This window comes from Stegastes partitus, unplaced genomic scaffold, assembly GCF_000690725.1.
Source record: "Stegastes partitus isolate 25-593 unplaced genomic scaffold, Stegastes_partitus-1.0.2 Scaffold807, whole genome shotgun sequence".
In the NCBI taxonomy this organism is placed as follows: Eukaryota; Metazoa; Chordata; class Actinopteri; family Pomacentridae; genus Stegastes; species Stegastes partitus.
The window spans coordinates 101,411-112,525 of NW_007578538.1; the positions used below are offsets into that span (position 1 = coordinate 101,411).

An 11,115-nucleotide genomic window follows, 5' to 3' on the forward strand; every position below is an offset into this window, starting at 1 on the left:
CGTGTTTTATCGTATCGTATCGTGTTTTATCGTATCGTATTTTATCGTATCGTATCCTACTGTATCATAATGTATACATATTTTATCATATCGTATTTTATCGTATCATATCGTATTTTATCGTATCGTGTTTTATCGTATCGTGTTTTATTGTATCGTATCGTGTTTTATCGTATCGTATCCTACTGTATCATAATGTCGACATATTGTATCTTATCGTCTACATCACAGCTCTACTGCATCATATTGTGTTTACGTCTTGCATCGTGCTGAACTGAATGTCAGTGTGGTTCTGCAGCTGCTTCGACTTTCATTTGATCGTCTTGAACAGCGAAACGCTAAAACACGTAGAGAGTTGAAGGAGGACGAACGAAAGGCAGCGACGGGTTTAGACGGAGGAGGCAGGTTAGCGAGCACAGACTCAGGACTCAGGCTTGTGTTTGCAGGAAGAGATCGAGACCCAGAAGCAGCAGCACGAAGCTCGAGTGATGTCCATCAGAACCGAGGAGAAGCAGAAGATGGACAAGATGGCCGACGACCTGGACCAGAAGTGGAGGGATGCGCTCCGGTGAGAACCCTAACACCTCGCCTTCACCGTCACACATGCAGGAACCATAACTCCATCCAGCTGCTACACATCCTGTCCTGGTAGGTCCAGATTTGTCAAACTTTGTGCGTCTCTCTCTGCAGGGAGGAAGTGCGTCTGTTGAAGGAGGAGCTGAACGAAGAGTACGAAGTGGACAAACAGGCGTCGCTGACTCAGCTGTCGCAGCAGAAAGAGCTGGAGATGATGGCGGCCAGAGAGGGCTGGCAGAGGAAGGTGGAAGACCTGCTGGAACAGGTACGACCGAAGGCCAGCGAGGAGCAGCGTCCGGGTCTGGTTAGATCATCAGAGATAAATCACCCAAACTCCAGCAAAGATGGTTCAATTTGCTTCATTTGCAAACTCAGAATTCTTTGCAGCTGCAGGAAATTGTAGAAAAATCCAATCAAGAGTTAAAGTTTTCCACTTTTAAGGCTTTTTAACACTGATTTGATTTTTTTTAAAGACTCCTTCAGGTGCAAAACAGGTGCTGGCATCAGTGTTCACCGTCATGAGTGTTCACTTTGACAGGAAGGAGTCTTTTTCTGGTAAATTCTTATCAACAATGAACTGTGCACCTAGTTTTTTAAAATATTTTTTGTATTTTTTTTCTCGCTGCTAAACGTAAATTTTCATGTTTGCATCTCGTTTTTTGGTCACTTTATTTTTTATGCATCTCTATTTTTATCAACCTTTTTATCTTTGCACATAGTTTCGTTGGTTTAAAATGCCTTCCTGCTAATCTTCTGTACTAAGTCCCACTAGAGAACCAGCTAAAGCCCAATTTGCTGCAGAAAAACAACGTCTTAGTTCAGTGTTTTCAGTTTTTTTTTTGCTTTCCTCACCGTTGGCTCATTTCTCACTGAAGTCCTGCAGCTCTGTGGAAACAGAACAAGAAAGAACTCAGAGATTTGTTATGTTTCGTGTGACGCAGTTATAATACCACAAACAGTCAAAAGACAAAATGTAAAAGTCAAATTTCCTCCATTAGTAATTCAATCATTTTTTCCCCACAGGTGTCACCAGCACCGGAAAAAAAAAGAATAGTGGCTCTAATTAGTGTAATTATTTATTTCTGCTCATGTTTTTATTACTTCCCGTCCTCGTCTCGTGCAGTTCAGCACAACGGTTTTTGATTTTTCGTCGGGTGTCTGTCGGTCGCGTCCGAGTCATAAACGGCTTCACAGTTGCGGAGACGAATGCAGAATTTTTTGGTTTTTCCAGAGTCGGGTTCGAGGAAACTGTTTATTTCTGATGAATTTTTGAAGTGATTTCGACCATTTAAAAAAAACAAAAAACAATGCCTGTCAAACCTGCCAGCAGCTTTTGGGATTCAGAGGCTTTAATCCATTAATTATCTCCCTAAAAATAGAGATTTGCTGTCACGAAATAAAGCAAATCCTCACGATTCACAAGCTGCTACAGAGAAATGAAAGTTCCCAGTGTGACGAGACGTTTTAAACAATTAGACGTGAGAACTGACAACTCCAGGAAGTCACTGAGTGTTAAACTGATCCTGCCTGAAAATAAACATCAAGCAGAGCGAAGAACAGCGAAGGAGTTTTAAACTGTGAGAATCAGTTGTTTTTAGATTATTTTACTCTGAGCTGTTTGTGCACAAAGCCGGAGATCAACAGTAAATCAGCGACTTCATCTGCTGGTCATTCATTCTTGTCATATTTATTTTTATATTTGTGTGTGACACCAGTTTCTTGTTTCACATCTAAAAGGACGAGAAGTTTGCTCTGGAGTCACGTCTTCTGAATAAATCTGCACATTATCCGCACATGAAGTCATTCTGACCTGGTTGTTCAAAGCTGAAATGATAATAATAATGAAGTAAATCAACTCCCAGCAGCAGCACTGAGACGCGAGCTGCTGCTTTCAGTTGAAACGTCTCCACCTGTTGTCTTCACGCGTTAATCCTGCAGCGCTAATTCCATCACGCCGACAACAGAGAAGCACTTTCCTGCCGCTGTCAGCCGGAAACGCTGTTGTCGTTCGCTGATTAATTCCAGTGGCTGCTGCTCTGCCCTTCGTCTGCTCGGCCTTGACTCCGGCGGAGCTCGCTTTGCATAAATAACTGCCGGTCGGCTTTTGATGTGGAACATCTGTAATAAGGTGTCCTGTAACGGCGACCGAATAAAACTGATGGAGTTTTAATTCACTACCGAGTTAAAAGCGTGTTTTTAAAGGACGCTCGGTGCCGTTTGTCGCTGTGACCTCCAGGTTCTGTGTTTTTAGGCCTGACGTGGTTTCATGACGTCCTGCAGCTGAAACAACATGACGAGAAGTAAATAGAAGCTGAATTTATTTGATTGTTCGTTTAACACAAATGGAACAAACCCTGAAATATATTATTGTTAAATATTTTAATACGTTTCCTGCTTGTATCAGTTCAGCCCAAAAAGTTCCCTGAATTCTTATCAGCTTAGTTAAAATCGGCTTCGCGGTTGCTTTGAAGAACGCAGATGTTTTTTTGTTTTTTGCAGAATCGTGCAAAGAGATTATTTTAATCGGAACACGAAGAATAAAGTGACGTCGATGAAATGTCACGATTTTAGGCCACGTTTATTTACAAAAACGGATCTACGTTTTCAAAAATAACATCGTTCACACCAGATCGCTTTCAAAAACATCGCATAAACACGACGTTAAGAGCTGCTATGAGCTGCCAGACCTGTAGGGGGCAGTGTAGCGAGAAGCATAAAGCATAAAGCGAGCTAATCCTGGAAAAAACAACAAATGGCACGAATGACTTCCTGTTACTTCAGCGATGATGGCCTGAAGGTTGTTTGTTTGGAGGGGAGGAGTGGAGCTGCTCCGAAATGTCGCATTAGAGGACAAACGTAAAAACCAGCGTCGCTTTAACAGCATCCATTTCTATCACAGGAACAAACTGTAAACATGGTCGCACACATACGCTGGTGACGCTTTTGTCGCACACTGTGACGTCGCCTCCTGTCGACATGCAAAGACGGAGTTTTTCCAACTCTCCACGTTGGCCGGAGTTTTCAGATCTGATCGTTTTCGGTGACTCGTAGCTTCGTTTAAACCAAAGAAATATCACCGTCTACGTGTAAACGGGGCCTGAAACCGCACGAGTGGTTCAAAGACCATCGAAAACTTAAAAAGTCTGATGATTATTTCAGTGTTTTTTATGCTTCCTGACTTCGATGTGGTGTAGAAGATCAAACGGGGCTCAGAGCTGGTTTTAACCGGATTCATATTGATGCGTAGAAGCTGAAGAATTCATGGTGCCTCCCAATTAAAGTCGAACCCATCCAGATGTTTTCCATCTTTAGAATTCACTTTCCTCCTCCTGTTAAGTCTCCGTGTGAGTTACAGATTCTCCCTTTTGAAACAAGACGCGCCCCAAACTGCATTTTTGAGAATTCAAACAAGCCGTGAGCTGGACACGGCAACTACATGTGCTGCTGAAGCGGAGAGGAAACGAGTTCGAAGAGTTTCGTGGGCGGGTGCGCCTTCGTTATCTATAATGACCGAAGATGTTTTCATCACCAGGTCGTAGCTTCGGCCGGTGCGAGCTCCAGACTGCGTTTAATTGAGACGCGTGCAGGTTGCTGCAGGTGTTTCCGTCTTGCAAATGTAAAAAGTCGACTTATGTGATGAACTTTAAATCCAACGTCGAACCTCGGCGGCTTCATCCCGGCCCCGCTCCTCATCCTCTCGTTTTAAATCCATCTTACCTTGCAGCTGCTAATGTAGTACTTCTGCAGCGCTAAATCCTGCCGGGGATTTAACTCCCGGAGTCGGAGGAAGAGTGGCGGCTGAAGGGCCCGAGCCGTCTGCCGGAGAGAGTTCTGCCACTCACTGCCACTTAGGCCTCTAATAGTTCCAGTATCTCCTCGAAACAAAACCCATTTTGTGCGCTGCGGCGTCGACGGGGCTTACGCCGGTCGGCTCGGCGTTACTTGGCTTCGCGCTGCCACTCGGCGTCCGCGGCGCTCGGTGTTTGGCTTCGATAGCGTCAGAAAGTCGGAATTAAAAAGGATTGAAGAGTGAAAAAGAAGAGGCAGGAGGGGAAAGCAAAGGCGTGAAGCTCACCTGAATATGAGCACGGTTGAATGAGTTGCTTGGAGATGTGTGTTCGGGGTTGACTGATGTGTTACTGATACCAGTTATTGGTAATCAATAATATCAAAGCATGTGATCTGAGGGACCCTTTCATTCATAACCAGGCTTCTTTATTCATAAGGTTAGTTATCATAATCACAAATCATGGTTTTAGCCCCCAATCTGACTCTTAATATTTAGTAGCTGCTGATAGAACCAGTTTCAGATCAGCTGTAGTACCTGGTTGCCCCACCAGGTGGAGCCTCTTACTCTTTATTGTTGTAGCTACACCAGGAGGTGGGCAGTATTTTTAACATTTTCCTTCATGACGTTAGCTTCGAGTGTTGTTAATCAGCTGTAGTTCCTGGTTTGGCCACCGGGTGGAGCCTCTTTCTGTTTTATCCTGCGACAAGAGGTGGCGAGCACGTCCATGGTAAATGGGCGCCATGACGACATCTGACCTCTGCCATGTAAATCAAACTGGAATCAATAGGGTAGTTATTATTGTATTATTAGATCCAATCCGCGCTAAACGATGATCAGTCATCAAATGTCAATGCTGCAATTATTATTGAAATTTATGACGTCTGTTTGATAGCAGAGGTAAAAAAAAAAGTAGTAACGTTTCACTATTCTGTCACTTTCATTGCCGACTACGGCCCCATTCTTAAATCCTCCTAACTTAGCCACTAGCCTAGCCAAGCCCTTTAGCCGTTAGCCTTAGCCAGTGAGATTAGCTAATTTCCTGATTTTATGGCGCTTTATTGTTCCGTTTTTATAGAGAAGCAGTTGGAACATATTACGAAATCTTAGTTTTAAAAGACGTTACAGGTGCACCAGTTAGCATTAGCCACAGGCCCGAGAACAAGCCCGTTAGCGATAGCCATAGCTTAGCTTTGTTGGCAACAAACAGTTCCAGCTGCACTGATGTAAACGAGTGAATCATCCGGGCGTTTTCATGTGACTGCAGTGTTTATTGCAACTTCTATAATGTTAGTTAGCTTTTTAAACGCAGCTCCGCTAGCTTGACCAAGCTAGCATGTTAGCTTAGATTATTGACGTGTAGCCAATCAGACCACAGAGAGACAAATTCTTTTTTTGGGGGAATCAGTTTCTACCGATAATTGGAGAAAAGCTAAATAATGTCCCTAATAATCGCTAATAAGTCCGTTTGCTGTGAAGAACCGTGGCGCTGCTGCACCGTCAAAGGTGGAGGAAGCCACTTATCAGGAGTTAATGACTGTGTTTTATGGCGCTGAGCGCACTGACCTGCCTGCATTTGCCTCTAATTATCTGTCCAGTTCTGCTCTTTACGTTCTGAACCCAGTCCGGTGCTGTGCCCCCTTTACAGTAACAGCACCAGTAACGGTTCTGTTTCCTCTGTCCAGATCTCTCTGCTGAAGCAGTCCCTGGAGCTGCAGCTGTCTCAGTCCCAGTCGGCGCTGCAGCAGCTGCAGTCCCAGTTCAACCAGGAGAGGGAGCTGCTGAGCCAGCAGCTCAAAGGTAAACCACCCGCCTGCATTTAGCATTTCACAAACACCCACCTTCACCATGCGGGCGTCAGAACCGCCTTCGTGCACCAGTTTCACAGGAAGTGATGCTGCATGTGTCTGAGGTGTTAGAATTCCCCCTGATGGTCCTCAAATGTAACATCTGACCGTCTGAACCCGAGCAGGTTGTCGGCATCTTTAGCTTCAACAGAAACTCCTCGAAACAACCAGAGAAGTAGAAAGAATGTGTTCTGAGCTGAATAACTCAGAAAAGTAAAGAAAAGAAAAGAAAAAAGAAAAGCAGATGTTCATGTGATCTGTTTCTACACTCGTCACAGTTCAGCTGAAAACTCCCAGAATTCTTATTATTTATCTGTTGGTCTCGGCTGAGTCTCCAGCGGCTCCTCGGTTGCATCGACGATCACGAAATTTTATGTTTTTTGCAGAATCTGTTTTAACCAAACCGTTTATTTTTTGGCAAATTTTTAAGTGAGACGTGAGAAACGTCAGGATTTGAAGCGAAGGTTTCCACCAGTAGTGGGAGGATCTTTGGAAGATTCAAACCCAACAGTTCTTTCTGTTTTTGCAATTTGTAGCTTTAATAAATTCTTTAATTCTGCAGAAATAAAAATTAAAGTTAACGAGCCTTTGACACCTTTGTTTTTTTTTTATCTTATCTTATCCTTTTTGCGTCTGCGGTCGACAGGCTCCGCCTCCTGCACGCCAACCAGGAGAATAACTGTTTTTGCTGCTTTAAAATCGAGCATGAATCCATGTCGGGGTCGTACAGGACGTGTGCTCACGAGGCCGGAGCATCTTCAGCATAAAAACCCAGACGCACAGAGATTCTGACAGCTTCTTGACAGGAACCGGGACGGGTTGTCACGGAGTGGACACGCGTCTGACGGATGGCGGCGGACGTGTTTGTGTTTGTTTTGTTGTTGCAGAGATGCAGCGGGAACATCAGAGGAGGGAGCATCGGCTGCAGGAGGCCCACTGCTGCGCCCTCAGCACCATGGAGGAGGCCCGGCAGCACCAGATCAGGGTAGGAACCGGACTCGCATCGATGTGTGGACACAAACGAATCAGACTGACGGAACAATCAGGATTAATCAGAGCAGCTGTCGTGTCCAAAACCGTCCTTCGGGGCGATCAAGCTGCTGAACAGATCAGATTCATCTGAAGCGCTGCAAAAAAATACAAGAAAGAAAACATGCAGGTGAACTGATGGAGGAGAACATTCGTCCCGTTTCAGACAAGAAGTCGCTTGTTTCCCTCCTTTCAGCGCCAGTCCTGGTCCAGAGAGAGCAGGAGCTTCTCGTTCACTTTGCTGTTTAATTTGACGTCTATTACAAAAAGAAAAATGTCTGTTTAAGGAAAACAACCGAGATAACGAGAACCTGCAACAACCAGCTTAGTCAAAACAATGACAGGAGCTGAGGTTTAGTCTGCTGCTTCCAGCTGTTCAGGAGCGTTTCCTCTCAGTTTATTCAACATATTCTGTGTTAAACAGCAGCATTAAACAAAACCGTGGAACAGCAGCAGTAAACATCCTTCAGTCTGCGTTAGAAACCCTAAAAAAGTCCTCAGTGTCATGTCAAGTTCAGGCTGGAGAGTTATTTAAGTTATTTATTCTGAATAAATGCTGTTGTTTTGAGATGAATGAGGTTCAGCTTGTTGCTCTTCAGGACTGTTTCCTCTGAGTTCATCAAACACCTGCAGCAGGATCCGTGTGAGGCCGCTTCGCTCATTAGCGGCGTCGTTAATTCCTCTAAATGATAAATGATCTCCGACGGGACGAGTCGGCGCCTAGCGGGAACTGAGAAGTGAGTGTTTCAGTGTTTAGTGTCTCCACTTAGCAGCGAACAGGAACGTTAGCATCCGAGGTAACCGTAGCTGTCAGCGGACAGACTCTGACGTGACCTGCATTCATCTGCCTTCAGCTGGAGATGTGCTCGTCTGGCTGCGTCGTGTCGCCCGTTCCACGACAGAGCCGACATGAAGCCGCCTGAGATCAGCAGAAAGTCAGAATCAGCTGCGTGAGGAGAAGAAGAACGGGTTTTCTGACTGATTTGTTCATCCTGAGAGGAAGTCAGATCCTCCTGCGGTTCCTCAGAGTCACCATCGGAATGATTTACTGTCCATTTTCTTCTCATGACGACGTGTGGACGAGAGTGAAACAAACTACGAGTTGTTTTAAGTTAACGATCCTTTAATTCCTGCTGGTCTGGGAGGAGTCACGCAGCAGTCGGACGGTTCCAGCGTTCATTCGCTTCGTCTGCGTTAGTTTCGTCCGTCTCCTCGTTAGACGACATCGAAGCCGAGTCGTGATGATTAGAGCTTATTGTTGGGTTTCTGCTCGAAGCTGCTCTGTGACTACAGCTGCTGCCCCGCAGAGCAACACGTGGCGCTACTGAGGCCACGTCTGAGGCTACGTCTGAGGCCACGTCTGAGGCCACGTCTGAGGCTACGTCTGAGGCCACGTCTGAGGCCACGTCTGAGGCCACGTCTGAGGCCACGTCTGAGGCGCCTTCCTACGTCCTCGTGGAGGTCGTGGATCACAGAATGCACCTTTATGCAAATCAGACTTCAATAGCTGTGCGAACAAAAACCCTGATTTGCATAAAATTTGCATTCATCTGGCGTCTGATTTACGTGACCTGGGACCGTTTTCACTGCGTTGTTTCAGCGTTGGCGCCCGTACAGCCGTGACGTCGACGTGTTTCACCAGCAGGAGGCGTAATGAGGTTCACCCTCTGTTCACTCGCTGTGGGTTCAACATGAAGTCAGCTCAGGAATCATCGACAGGGAAATCAAATCAAGTGTTTAGTTTACAAATAAACATAAAACAGGAATCAACTCGTACCATATTTACCGCGGTGTGACTCTGCAGGCGACAGATCTTTGGCTGATTCGTCTCTGTTCACTTGCTGCAGTTCAGCCGAAGACGTTTCACTGAGTTTTCTTCCGCTCACCGTCGGTCGCGGCTGAATCACTGCCGGCTTCGCTGATGCACCGAAACACGCAGAGTTTAGTGTCTTTCATCAAATCTGGTTTAAGCAAGCGGCTTATTTTTGGCACATTTTTAAACGAAGCGCTCAGAATGAAGCTAGTCTCTGATGAGACTGCGTGTTATGAATGAGTGAATAAAACCAGGTGGAGGCTGATGGTGTTTCTGCTGCCAGGCGCTGGAGGAGCGTCTGAAGCAGGAGCAGAGGGAGGAGGTCCACGCCCTGAAGGAGGCCCACCGGAGGACCCTGGACATCCTCCGGCAGCAGTCGGACCAGGAGCTGCAGACGCTGCGCTTCGAGCTGGAGGACGAAGGCAAAGCAAAGCTCGGTAGGTAACCGGCTCTGGTTCGGTTCTGTCAGGATTCTGAACCGCACGTGAACAAAGAGGCACTCGTGGTTTAAACAGGACAAAACAAAGAGACTCACGGTAGTAAAATGTCACATCCACATATACAACATTTTACCAAATGCAAACACAACCTGCAGTTCAGCCGAGAAGTCTGGAGTTTGTTTTATTATGATTTTACAAAATCAATGCATAATTTTTATTATTTTTTAAAGAAATTAGAATTTTTCTGATTTTTTAAATTTATTATTTTTTCATTTAACAATCCCAGAGTCCTCATATACAACATTTTTCCACGTGGATTTTTACCAAAACTAGAAAAAACAGCATCCTTGCTCTACGTTCTCTGTACAGGTTTATACACAACCTGCAGTTCAGCCGAGGAGCTCCATCACATCAGCTGTTGGCTGCAGCTGAGTCACTCTCGGCTTCACTGTTTTTACTTCTTTAAAGAACCACATTCAAGTCGAAGCTTCATTTTGGGAGAATTTTAAATGAGACGTGTTGAAGATTTTACGTTTTTTTTTAGGTGAAAATCCAACAAATCTTCTGTTTTTTCTGTTTAAAAGGAGAATCTGCTTTTTAAACTTGCCGGGTTTTAGATTCAGAGCTTTGAGCAGGAAGCGAATCCCACGAGGGCGTAAAAAACAAAGACAAAAGTTTTATCCAACTCTTCCCGACATCAAGGCCTCCTGTGTTCAATATTGTGATGCTTTAGTTTCCTGGATTTAATTGCGCCGACAACCAAAGAGGCAACAGATCCTGGCTGTGATCTGAGCGCGAGCACAAGACGCCGGGTTTGAACTCGGCAGCATCTGACGCCGTCTGACAATAATTGCCTCCAACATCAAACCGAGCTTGAGAGTAAATCTCTCAAAGTAAAGGGATGATGAAAAGATGGAGTTTTTCTGGGAATCACTAGTAGCACGCCGTTCACCGTTTACGACGGTGGGAGTGTGTCTTGGTGGTTGAAGTTCTTCTCTGTTTGGCAGCTTCTCTGCGTGCGGAGCTGAACCACCTCCACGCCACAGCCATAGAGCACCTGAAGCAGATCCACCTGAAGGACCACACCTCCGTCAAGCGGGACCTGGAGAACGCCATGGAGCACAGCCACCAGCAGGTAGCCGTCCCCGTTCTCCTGTTCCCCGTCCGTCGTCTCCTAACCTGCTAGACATCTCTCTCTTTTGTGATGCAGGAACAAGAGCTCCTGGTTCGCATCTCGGACCTCCAGAGCGAGGTGTGTTCCCGTAGCAACCGCATCACCGACCTGGACCACGAGATCCACTCGCTGAACGAGACCATCGACACTCTGACCAGGGAGCTGGAGCTGAAGGGCAAAGAGGTGCTGAGGGTTCGGAGCGAGGCCAACCATCAGATCAGGTGGGCGGCGCCGGAAAACAAACCGTAAAGCTGACATAGAACAACAAAGTGAGACGTGACGCACCGACTGTCAGGCGACCCGAGACTGAATCATGTGACTGTAGAGGATTCATGACACGAGTGTTCTGGTGCCTTTTGTCTTATTATTGTGATTATCGAGAGGGCAGAGTTCAACCGTGACTCGGCAGGGTTAAACCGTGACTCAGCAGTGTTAAACCGTGACTCAGC

At 45.9% G+C, this 11,115-nt stretch overlaps 1 protein-coding gene across 1 annotated transcript in view; it reads left to right on the top strand.

Annotated features, from left to right (window-relative positions):
* Positions 1-11,115, top strand: part of LOC103365072 (protein FAM184A-like) — a 70,066-nt gene that overhangs the window by 48,851 nt on the left and 10,100 nt on the right. Inside the window, exons 11-17 of the mRNA XM_008292403.1 lie at positions 447-568; positions 691-841; positions 6,049-6,163; positions 7,098-7,195; positions 9,336-9,489; positions 10,500-10,627; positions 10,703-10,887. Of these exons, the coding sequence (XP_008290625.1) occupies positions 447-568; positions 691-841; positions 6,049-6,163; positions 7,098-7,195; positions 9,336-9,489; positions 10,500-10,627; positions 10,703-10,887 (953 nt within the window). The remainder of the gene's footprint in view (positions 1-446; positions 569-690; positions 842-6,048; positions 6,164-7,097; positions 7,196-9,335; positions 9,490-10,499; positions 10,628-10,702; positions 10,888-11,115) is intronic.